Source organism: Myotis yumanensis, unplaced genomic scaffold (assembly GCF_028538775.1).
Source record: "Myotis yumanensis isolate MYYU_CA2020_CCGP unplaced genomic scaffold, mMyoYum1.0.hap1 SCAF_16, whole genome shotgun sequence".
In the NCBI taxonomy this organism is placed as follows: domain Eukaryota; kingdom Metazoa; phylum Chordata; class Mammalia; order Chiroptera; family Vespertilionidae; genus Myotis; species Myotis yumanensis.
In genome coordinates this window covers 9013794-9026344 of record NW_027223767.1, presented here as the reverse complement: position 1 = coordinate 9026344, position 12551 = coordinate 9013794, and the positions used below count along the sequence as shown (strand labels likewise).

At 43.7% G+C, this 12551-nt stretch overlaps 1 protein-coding gene across 6 annotated transcripts in view; it reads left to right on the top strand.

Annotated features, from left to right (window-relative positions):
- Nucleotides 1–11334: 11334 nt before the first annotated feature.
- The window catches only part of MAP2K4 (mitogen-activated protein kinase kinase 4), a 119755-nt gene continuing 118538 nt past the window's right edge, over nucleotides 11335–12551 (top strand). For all 6 annotated transcript variants that reach the window (XM_070395108.1, XM_070395106.1, XM_070395110.1 and 3 more), the window contains exon 1: nucleotides 11335–11469. In XM_070395108.1, the coding sequence (XP_070251209.1) occupies nucleotides 11358–11469 (112 nt within the window). In that variant the 5' untranslated portion in view covers nucleotides 11335–11357. The remainder of the gene's footprint in view (nucleotides 11470–12551) is intronic.

Below are 12551 nucleotides of genomic sequence, written 5' to 3'. Positions count from 1 at the left end.
AAAAAAAAAAAAAAAAAGAAGAGCACATATTTTAGTGATGAGGAAGAACTTAGTGATTAAAATTATGTTTATTATGTAAATACTAGAGGCCCAGTACACAAAATTCGTGCATTTGGGGGGGCGGGCTCCCTCAGCTTGGCCTGTGCCCACTCGCAGTCCAGAAGCCCTCAGGGAGCTGGCCTAAGCCATCAGTCGGACATCTTCAGCAATGCCACGGAGGTGGGAGAGGCTCCTGTCACCGCTACTGCGTGCGCCAGCTGTGAGCCTGGCTTCTGGCTGACTGGCGCTTCTTCTTTGGGAGCACACTGACCACCAGGGGGTATCTCCTGCATTGAGCGTCTGGCCCCTGGTGGTCAGTGTGTGTCATAGCAACCAGTCATTCCACTGTTTGGTCGATTTGTATATTAGCCTTTTATCATATAGGATTAAAATTTTTTTAAAAATGATGAGAGAGAATCATTGATCAGCTGTCTCCTGCATGCCCCCTACTGGGGATCGAACTCAGGCATGTGCCCTGACTGGGAATAAAACCATGATCTCCTGGTTCATAGGTCTATGCTCAACCACTGAACCACACCAGCTAGGCTGAAGACATTTTTGATGGTCATGCCTGGGGACAGCAGTGTTGGTGCTCTGAGCAGAGATGGTGTTAAACCTCCTGTGATGAGCAGACCTGTAGTGCACCCACAACAAAGCATTGAAGACAAAAATTCCCATAATGCAGGGGCTGATCTACCACGATTTAGAGAGAGAAGCAGAAAGATAGTCTCTTTTTTAAAGGAAAATATAAAGGAAGGGGAAGATGGAGATGATCTATGGGAAAGCAAAGGTAAACAAAGGCAATAGGAAGTGTAAAATTCTAGTTCTTTATGAAATTTTAGTTATTTATTCATAAAAAATATGATGTAGTATCATGTGAAAGTCTAACAACTCTAAATTGGTATTAGAGTGTACCTATATTTTGGGAGCTATCAGGGGCAGTATGCCAGTTTTTGTCTGATAACTGACACAGAATCAGGGAGAGAATGACTGAATGAATAAGTTGAGTTGAGTTAAAGATGACCTTTCTTTGAACTAATGGGAGCTTGTGTCTGAGATAGTTCATATGTTAGAAAGGTCAAAGAAAAATAAATCATCAAATATCTTTATATTTGTCAATTTTTAAGAAAAATATTATACATCATTATTGTTTGTTTTGATGCATGCTACTATTATTATGAATGAGATTCAGAATCATTGGTTTATTAGCTATTTACATTTATTTACATTTTTCTTATGTCTACTGCATTATTGGTGTTCATTCATTGGTTATTGTGCTGTTTAGATATTAAAATAAATAAAAGTTTGTGTGCCACTTATGTATTACAAACAAACAAAAATATGATGTGCTCTTGCAGTATAATGGTTGATAGTTTTCAGAGATATCTTTAGAGCATCTGACTAATATAAGGTAAGTTACATTTTGCTAAGTGTCCACTTTATCTTTTTGTAAAACCAAATTCAGATTTTTATTGTTCTTAACACATCTTTCCTGCTCATTAACATTTTTGTGCTATGTGTAGCATATAACTTTATTGTCAATTCTAATATTGAGTAATTCATTTGTTAACATTGCAAAAATAGATATATTTTTGTGCCCAGCAATAATTCTGCAATTAGTCTATGTAGCTGATAAAGTACTTCATCAAAAATTAATAGGAATTTTTTAGTATTTTATTTTTCTTTTTTTAAAAATATTTATTGCTGAGAGTATTATAGATGTCCTCCCTTTTTTCCCCATTGCTCCCCTCCACCCAGTTCCTGCCCCACCCGAGGCTGTCACCGCTCTATTGTCTGTGTCCATAGGTACTGCATATATGTATATAAGATCTTTAGTTAATCTCTTCCTGTACTCCCCCCTTCCCACTGAGATTCATCAGTCTGTTCCATGTTTTCATGCCTCTGATTCTACTCTATTCATCAGTTTATTTTGTTCATTAGATTCCTTATTCATTTATTTTGATTTTTAGATTCAATTGTTGATAGAAATGTATTTATTGCCCATTTTATTGTTCATAGTTTTTTTTTCTTCCTCATCATCTTCTTCCTCTTCCTCCTCTTCTTAAAGGATACCCTTCAACATTTCATGTAATACTGATTTGGTGGTAATGAACTTCTTTAGCTTTTCTTGTCTGTGAAGCTCTTTAACTGATTCTCAATTCTAAATGTAGTTTTGCTGTGTAATCTTTGTTGTAGGTCCTTACTAGTCATCATTTTGAATATTTCTTGCCACTCACTCCCTTCTGGCCTGCAAAGTTTCTGTTGAGAAATCAGCTGACAATTGTATGGGCCCTCCCTTGTAGGTAATTAACTACTTTTCTCTTGCTGCTTTTAAGATTCTCTCTTTGTCTTGGCATTTTAATTATTATGTGCCTTGATGTGGGCCTCTTTGGGTTCCTCTTGTTTGGGACTTGTTAGTCCATTGCTTTCACCAGATAGGGGAAGTTTTCTGTCATTATTTCTTTAAATAGGTTTTCAATATTGTGCTCTCTCTCTTCTCCTTCTGGTATTCCCATAATGCAAATGTTGGTACGTTTGAAGTTGTCCCAGAGGTTCCTTAAACTATCTTCATATTTTTGGATTCTTTTTTCTTTTTGCTCTTCGAATTGGGTGTTTTTGCTTCCTCATATTCTAGGTCATTGATTTGATTCTCGTAATCCTCTATTCTACTGTTGAATAAAAATTATTCTTTATTTCAGTTACTGTATGCTTAATTTCTGACTGGCCCTTTTTCATGTCTTTGTTATTCTCACAAAGATCCTTGAAAGTCTCACTAAGTCCCTTGAAGCTCTCATTAAGTCCCCTGAGTAACCTTATAACCATGGTTTTGAACTCTGTATCTAGTAGTTAGCTTGCTTCCATTTCTTTCATTTGTGACACGTTTCTCTGTCTTCACATTTTGGTTGCTTCCTTGTGTTTGTTTCTATGTATTAGGAAGAGCTTCTATGTCTCCTGGAATTGGTAGAGTGGCCTTGTGTAGTAGGTGTCCTGCAGGGCCAAGTGGCTCAGCCTCCCCAGTCACTTCAGCTGGGCACTCTAGGTGCACCCCTGTGTGGGCTGTGTGCCCAGCCTTGTTGTAGTTGAGCCTTAATTGCTATTGGCGTCACTGGGAGGAGTTGACCTCCAGGCTAATTGGCTGTGAGGACCAGCTGTGACTACAGTGGAAGTGCTGCTGTGCAGGAGACATACCTATGGAGCAGTGCTTGCTTCAGTGGGCTTTGGTGTTCATTGAGTCTGCCCCTTGAGTGTATTGCTTGTGGATCTGTAGAGTTGTAATCTGGTATAGTCTGAAGTTGTCCATTGAGTGTACTGGCTATGGGGTCTCCTAGGAGGTGCAAAGGCAGCAACTGCCTGGGGTCATCCAGCAGGAGCTACAGAGAGATCTGCAGATGGCTGCTACTTGTATTGGGCTTGGAAGTGCCCAGGTGAAACCCAGTACCAAGTGTAAAGAAGGCAGGCTGGTGCTAATGCTGGGTCTTGGGCTGTTTATTGAAAGATTTGGGGCTGCTGATGTCAGCTGCTGCTTGTTTGAGAGATTTTAGCAAGTCTGAAGCCTGAGCCAGTACAGGCCATTCATATGAAAAAGCTGCTGCACATAGCTTGGGTGGGGCTGTAAATTGAATGGGGTGGGGTTTCAGAGAAATACCAGGGCAGAACGAACAGTGTGGGCCACACTGATGGGAACTCAGATATGACTGCCAGACAGCTCTGTGATGGAGAGATCCCAGCACAGGAACAATGATCCCTGTGAGCACCCCCATATAGGAGAAAGCCACCCCCAAGTTTTCATCTAAATGCCAGACAACCCAGCTCCTTTTTGTTTGTACCTGGATCCCCCAAAGCTGTCACCCGGCACTGGAACCCAGAGGGAGAGGGACCATGTAAGCCATACGCCAGCCCTTTAAAAGGAACTGCTTGGGTCTCCAGCAGCCTCAGTGTCATTCAGCCACACTCCCTGCTGGTTTTTACAGCTGGAAGTTATGGGAACTTCTCTTTCCAGCTCTGGCACCTTGGACCTCCGCCTGTTCTGTGCCTCCACCCCTCCTCTTAGTCTCAATGTACTTTCTTCTTTACTTCTCTCATTGTAGGACTTCCATTCAGCCAGATTTCAGGCAGTCCTGAATGATGGTTGTTCTGTATTTTATTGGTAATTTTGATGTGGTTGTGGGAGGTGGCAAATACCTATGCTGCCTTCTTGGTTCTCTAATAAAAGTTTAGGTACCCATTTCTGATCATTAGAGCAATCCAAAAACTCTGTGTGTAGCTCTTGGAAAAGAGCACAACTTTTTCAAGCTGTGATTGATAGAATTTGATGTGGTCTGATTATACCAAAAGTGACTGATGTATGGTCACAAGAATTTATCTTGTGGTATCTTCTCTTGAAATGAACATATGTTTCATTTTTAGTTTATAAAATATACCATCTCCACCAATGTCCAGTTCAGTAGATACTATAGATGAAATGCCTTAAAACACAATGCTATCCAGTTGGGTGGCTATGGTAAAATAGGTGGATTATAGTAAGTGCTGACTAAGATGTGGAGTAACTGGAACACTTATACACTGCTGGTGGGAATGTGAAATGAATGGTTCAGCAAGTCTGGCAGTTCCTCAAGTGGTTAAACATAAAGTTACCATATGATCCAGCAATTCCACTCTGAGGTATGTACATAAAAGATTAGAAAATGTATGTCCATACAAAAACTTTTACACAAATGATCATGGCAGCATTATTCATAATAGTCAAAAGGTAGAAACACTCAGAATTTCCATCAGTAGGAATACAAAAGAAAAGTGGTATATTCATACAATGGAATATTAGCCAGCCATGAAAAGGAATGAAGTACTGATACAGGCTATCAATATGGATGAGCCACAAAAATGTTAACTTCAGCCCTAACCGGTTTGACTCAGTGGATAGAGCATCACCCTGCAGACTCAAGGGTCCCAGGTTCGATTCTGGTCAAGGGCATGTACCTTGGTTGCGGGCACATCCCCAGTGCGGAGTGTGCAGGAGGCAGCTGATTGATGTTTCTCTCTCATCGATGTTTTTAACTCTCTATCCCTCTCCCTTCCTCTCTGTAAAAAATCAATAAAATATATATTAAAAAAATGTTAACTTCAGTGAAAGAAATCAGATAGAAATGGCCACATATTGTATGATTTAATTTATATAAAATGTCTAGAATAGGCAAATCAATAGGGACATGAAGCAGACTAGTGGTTGCCGAAAGCTGGAGTGTGGGAGGTTGGGGCCAATAAAAAGAGACTAGAAATGGTATAGAGTTTTTTTGGGAGGAGTGATGAAAATACTTTAAATTTGTTTATCATGAGGGTTGTACAACTTCTTGAATATACTAAAACTCACTGAATTGTACACTTCATTATATGGTATTTGAATTATATATAGCTCAATATAGCTTTTCAAAAAAAAAACAAAAAAACAACCCAATGAAACAAAAAAAATGTTATTAAATTCAAACCAAATACTTTTACTTAATCTCAAAAACAAAAACCACAATATCTTCCCTTAAGTAGTTATTAAATTCTACGATATTGAGTTAGTCAGAGATGCTTATGTGGACTCATGCAAGCCCACAGCGACCTATGTCCTCACACATGAGAACCCTGCATGGCTGTACCTGAGATGATTTCTTTCTTTTATTATTATTATTATTATTATTATTATTATTTTAAAAATATTTTTACTGATTTCAGAAAGGGAGGGAAAAGGAGAGAGAGATAGAAACATCAATGATAAAAAAGAATCATTGATCAGCTGCCTCTTGCACCCCCCACACTGGGAATTGAGCCTGCAACCTGGGCATGTGCCCTGACCTGGAATTGAACCACGTCCTCTTGGTTCATAGATCCACACTCAACCACTGAGCCACTTCCGCCAGTCCAGGCTGATTCTTTTATTTATATATATATAAATATATATATAAAATTTGTTTTCTTTATTGATTAAGGTGGTACATATGTGTCCTTATCCCCCCATTTCCTCCCCCCGCCCCACTCATGCCTTTACCACCCTGGTGTCTGTGTCCATTGGTTGGGCTTATATGCATGCGTACAAGTCTTTTGGTTGATATCTCCCCCTTACCCCGACCCTCCCCTTCCTGCCCTCCTGCCCTCTGAGGTTTGACGATCTGATCAATGCTTCTCTCTCTCTGGATCTGTTTTTGTTCATCAGTTTATGTTGTTCATTCTTTTTTTTTTGTTGTTAATCTTCACTTGAAGATATGTTTTCCATTGATTTTTAGAGAGAGTGGAAAGAAAGGGAAGGAGACAGAGATGTGAGAGACACATTGATTGTTTGCCTCCCGCATGCGCTCTGACCAGGGCCAGGGGTCAAGCCAGAAACCGGTACATGCCCTTGATTGGAATCCAACCCAGGACCCTTTAGTCCGCAGGCTGATGCTCTATCCACTGAGCCAAAACGGCTAGGGCTGATTCCTTTCTTTTAGATGAGGAGTTTCAATATGTCCTGATTTTTAAGAAAACTACCCAATTAGACAAATTAGTTAGACAGATTTATACTTAGTCATTAGAGATTTTATTATTTGGTTTGTAAGTTTAGCTCTAGGGGGCAATATAATTCAGCAGTATGTTTTATTTTTGTGTGATTTTTAGATTTTAAATTGTTTTTCATTTCCACCTAATAGTATGAAAAATTCAAACATACAGTTGAAAAAATTGTACTTAACATCAGCCAACCCACCACCTAGATTTTACCATTAACATTTCATTTTGCTGATTTTGGCACATATCTATCCACCAACTTATCTCACTTTTCTTTCATTCATCTCTCTTGTTACTGACATATTTCAAACTAAACTGCAGATAGCAGTACATGTCCTCTTGAATACTGTAGCATCTATACTATTAACTAGAATTCAATATTTATCTATCTATTGTTTTTTCTTTCAAGGTATAATTTATATACATTGAAGTGGACAAACCCCAGCATTATTTGCTGCATTTGACAAGTGCATACATTTGTGTCACCCAAACCCCTATCAAGGTGTAGAGAATGATCATTCCTTTTGAAAGACCCTTCCTGCCCCTTTCCAGTCAATCATGCTGCATTCTGTCTCCCCCGCCCCCCCCGCCCCAGGCCAAAGACATGCCCACTGTTTTCTTTTTTCCAATTTAGTGCCTTTAAAAAATTACTGAGAATAGATAAACAGAATACAAAATATGAGGACAGGCTGTAGGCATAGTCTTAACAGATGAGAATCACATCTTCTCTTTGATAGCATAAACCAAACTCCCTACATGCCCTTTATTTTCAATTACATGCAATGTTCAACCAATTTCCAGAAACCTGCCCAGCGTGTAGCCCTCTGCCTAGAGAGGCAAAAGCAGTCATTGCATGGCCTGGTTTTGAGCTCTCAGTGATTTGGGAGTGGACAGAAAATGGATTGTGCTCAAAGCCCACTGCTGAGCATTTACAGGGACTACCTGATGATTGTTCCAGCCAAATAGAAGTGCCTGACCCTTCTTATTATCTTCTCAGAGGCTGAAATTGGGATCTTAAGGTGAAATCCAGTTGTCACTTACTTTTAATTTATTTCGAACATGAATTGAAAAATGTCTTCTTGCCCTAGCCTGTTTGGCTCAGTGGATACAGCATTGGCCTGTGGACTGAAGGGTCCTGGGTTCTATTCCTGTCAAGGGCACATGCCTGGATTGCAGGCTTGATCCCTAGTAGGGGGCATGCAGGAGGCAGCTGATCAATGATTCTCTCTCATCATTGATGTTTCTATCTCTCTCTCTCTCCCTCTCCCTTCATCTCTGAAATCAATAAAAATATATATTTTTTTAAAAGGAAGAAAAATGTCTTCTTAATCTAACCACTGAGACAGATGTGTCAAAAAGAACCAGCAAGCTAGATTTCTAAACAGAGGTGCTCTAAGCAGGGGAAATACAGATGTTACTCTCCTCTCCATCCTCTGTCAGGGCAGGACATTCTGATCTTGCCATCAATTATTCATATCAATGGTCTTAATCTGTTATTCCCATCCTAGGAAAAGTCACTACATGACAGAGCCAAGAATGTTAAGCCCATTTGGGGTTTTCCTAAGGAGCTCTTATAAATGTGAATTTGCTGGTTATTGATACACACTACCTAATTGCCTTTCCTTCTCCCCAAAGATTATGCCAATTGCTATTATTATTCCTAAAAAGGCTACACTTCTTTTAAGTCATTCATTATTTTGAACCATTTGTGAGTTAGGTAGGGCTGCCATAACAAAGTACCACAGACTGGGTGGGTTAAACAACAGAAATTTAATTCCTCACAGACCTGAAGGCTGGAAGTCTGAGATAAAGGTGTTGGTGGGGCTGGTTTCTTCTGAGGCCTCTCTCCTTGTAGATGGCCTCTTCTCCCTGTGTCCTCACACAGTCTTCCCTCTGTGTGTTTGTCTGTGTCTTAGTCTCCTGATAAGAACATCAGTCTTATTAGAATGGGGTCCACTCATATGAGCTCATTTTACCTCAATTATCTCTTTAAAGGACTTATTTCCAAATATAAGAACTTTCTGAGGTATTGGGAGCTAGGAGGTCAACATACAAATATTTGGGGAACACAATTCAGTCTATAACAAACCATAAAATACTTAAGGGAAAAACTTCATAAAACCATAAAAAAAATATGAGCAAAGCAAAAATATGAAAATGTAAAAATCTCATAACTTCATCAGTTTGAACAAATCAATGTCCTTTCTTATTTTGCCCGTATGCAGACCTCATTGATGGTTCTTTTTCCTGGCTCTTATCTAGCAGTTTACAATGCAAACATCAATGCAAGTGTTCTGTAAGTTTTTTTAAGTATATATATATATTTTATTTTTATTGATTTCAGAGAGGAAGGGTGAGGGAGAGAGAGATAGAAACATCAATGATGAGAGAGAATCATCGATTGGCTGCCTCTTGCATGCTCCCTACTGAGGATTGAGCCCGCAACCCAGGCAATGTGGCCTGACTGGGAATCGAACCGTGACCTCCTGGTTCATAGGTCAACACTCAAACCACTGAGTCATTCCAGCTGAACTGGGTTTCATCACAAATCCAGCATTAGGTATTATTAAATAAAAAAACTCAAATTAGTTATATGTCACTCTTTTAATTTTCCTGAATGAATGCCCTAGGTTGAATGCTTTCCTTAAGTTTATTTGTTATATATATATATTTTTCTTATTCAAGTTTATTTCACTATATCAGGTTTTTCTTACTTTATTAAATTTTGTTTGAACAAACTTAAGTGTAACCTATACATAGTCTAAAACAATATCGGCAAACTGTATGTTTTTTAAAAAAATATATATTTTATTAATTTTTTACAAGAGGAAGGGAGAGGGACAGAGAGTTAGAAACATCGATGAGAGAGAAACATCAATCAGCTGCCTCCTCCTGCACATCCCCTACCAGGGATGTGCCCGCAACCAAGGTACATGCCCTTGACCGGAATCGAACCTGGGACCCTTCAGTCCCCAGGCCAACGCTCTATCCACTGAGCCAAACCGGTCAGGGCAAACTGTATGTTTAAGAAAATTTTTTTCTGGTAGTTGCCTAATCTGTACCATTGCCTCTAGGATTTCTAGTAAAGAATCAGTAAGTTTTTATTATAGAAATACGTATAATTTGAAAAGGGGGCTTGTAGCACTTTACATAGGCTATGAATATGTTAATTGTCCACATCAAAGAATGGGGAGGGATTCTAGAACTAGAAACAAGAAATGAGACACGCACACACAACAGTGACATTTAGACAACAGGAACTGATGGGGAACCCTACTGGCAGGTACTGGAATAAAATGTCAGAAAATGGTTCAAATTGAACTATTTGGCATCTGGTTATCCTGCAACTGGAGCTTAGTGATGACAGGATCTTCCACTTGGTTCATTTGCCAGCAAACTAAGGTGCCACTGATGCCTTTTCTCAGTATGTCAAAGTGTGGAAATGCAAGGTGTGTGTTACTCTATTTTTCTGCATTAATCTTTTCTAATCTTTGGCAAGTTGTGTTGATGTTTTGAAAGAAGAATCTCATTTGATTATTGATGGTAGCTCCTCCAGGCACTAAAAAGTAAATCCCACAGAAAAGAAAGCCATCTACCAATCTTTACTTTAAGAGGGGAGACTAGTAGGGAGCCAGGGTGCCTCCTTTTCTTTTGTCATGTGTTAAGTCTCTTCTATCAGCACTAGGCAGATGATGTAGATAGCAAATTTAGTCTGTACTCTGTGCTGCCAGTCTGAATGGGAAACATCCCTTTCTGGTTCTAGTAAAATTTCCCCTTGAAGGAGCCCACATTTAGGATTTCCCAGGACCAATAAGAGAAAGGTGGGCTACTGACTCCATAGATGGGGATTTGGCCATTTTTATAATAACTTGGATTTGGACATATTGTTCAGTCAGCCAAACCCTCTGAGGGGAGTGACAGATGGGAAGGTAAAGGCTCTCCACTTAAGGACACCTACCTGCTCTCACCTTCAATTTGTCTTTATTGCTCCTATCTGTAGCCACTGCCAGCATCTGAGCAATGAAGTTGATGGCTGAGGTTGGGTTTGGAAAAAGAAAGCGGACTCTTTTGATTGAGGACACATTTCCAACATGCTATGAGGAAGTCCGAGCACAGGTAATGTCTGGGTGGAAGGAGGTTGGAGAAGGAGATCATGGTATATATGTATATTACTTGGGGATATTATTAAATTGTAGATTCTGATTCAGTAGTTTTGGGATGCAGGAGTTTGGGACCGCCCAACTCCCACCAAAAAAGGCAAAGAGAGGATGGGGTGCTAGGTGGGGCTTCACAGGAGTTTCAGATGGAACCAGAGCTAGAGGCAACTACCCCCTGAAAGGTCCCTGTAATCGCTTAGACAAGCAGCATGACCCCGGGGGTACCCCTTGGGGTCCCTTTCAGCTTCACCATTCTGATTTTGGGTTCTGAAATCTAACAAGTGGGTTCTTACACTTCTAGGGTCACAGACCTCTGTGGGAACGATGCAAGCTAGGTACCCTCTTGTTCCCCCAAATGCACACACACTCTCCTAATTCTGCAAACCGCTTTAGGCCCCGCGGGCGGCCCCGCAGCCCGGGTGCAGAACTTCTGCCCGCCCCCCTTTCGGGTTGCACCCGCGACCTGGGCGGGTCCAGGGCTCAGCATCTGGCGCGGCTCCGCGTCAGCCCGGGCGTGGGCGTGGCCACAGCGGGCGGGGGCGGGGCCACGGGCGGAGGCCGCGCCCCTCGCCGAGGAAAGGCCGAGCTTGCTGCATTGCAGCCGCCGCGGCGCCGCTCGGCTCCTCACTCCCAACAATGGCGGCTCCGAGCCCGAGCGGCGGCGGCTCCGGGGGTGGCAGCGGCAGCGGCTCCCCGGGCCCCGTGGGGTCCCCGTCGCCGGGCCACCCGGCCGTCAGCAGCATGCAGGGTAAGGAGCGCGGCAGCGCCGAGACCCCGGCTCCCCGTCGCGGCCGTCGGCGGCGTCGCGGCCTGTCGCCCCGCGCGGACGCCCCCCGACCCGCCGGGGCAGCCCCCGGAGCCGCCGCGCCGGCCCCCGCCCACCCCCGCGGCTTCCCGCGCCGGGCCTGCCGCGGCGGCTCGGCCCGGATCCGGCTGGGGCTCGCGCAGGCCCCGGCCGCGGCCTCCGCCCGCGCTCGGCCCTGGGCCTGCCCGACGCCCCCGCGGTCCCCGGCCCACCTGGCGGGAGCGCCCCGCCGCGGCGGCTTACCTGGCGCGCCCCGCCCGCCGGCCCCGGACGCGGGCTCGGGCTGCGGCGGCGGGGGCGGCGGGGGCGGCGGGGCCTGGCTCTGCTCCCGGGGCGCCCAGGTAGGCGGCGGCGGCGGCGGCGGCGTCCCTGCCCGCGCCCTCGGCCCTCGGCCCTCGGCCCGCTCCCTCGCTTGGGTCCCGCCGCCGCCCGGCCTCGCGCAGGGCCATCTTGGTTCCCTTCGGCCACCGCTGCAGCCGGACCCGGGTTGACCTCCGGGCTCCGCGGTCCTGTGGGACCTGCGTTTCCAAACTTGTGCGGGGTCTCCGCGAGCGGGGAGGGGTAAGGGTTGCTCGGGCCTGTGCCACCTGGAAGGTAGTGAGACAGCCACTGGCCTGGTAGCAGCCATTTATTCCGGCCCGGGGATCCCAGTGTGAGCATTGCATGCAGAAAGGAATAGATGAGGAGTGGATTCGGGTGTTGGAGAGACGCAGGAAAGAGGAAGGCAGGGGTCAAGGTGCTCTGTGCAGTGTCTGGACCTCGGAGGCAGCCTCCTAATGGATGGCCTTCCCCCCCTGGAAATGCTTATTAGCCGCGTGTGGCCCTTGACAGCGGTCCTGTGAAAACACCAGGCCCCAGCCCATCAGGGACCGTTTCCTTGACTTTACTGGGGAATTTCGAGGAGCAATGCTATTTTTAAAAAAGGGAATCTCAGAAATGTCTTGACAGCTTTAGCAAACTGCTTAGCTCAGTTATTAGCAGAATCAGGTGGAGTGCTCCTGGTCGTGTGGCCACAGTTATTCTTT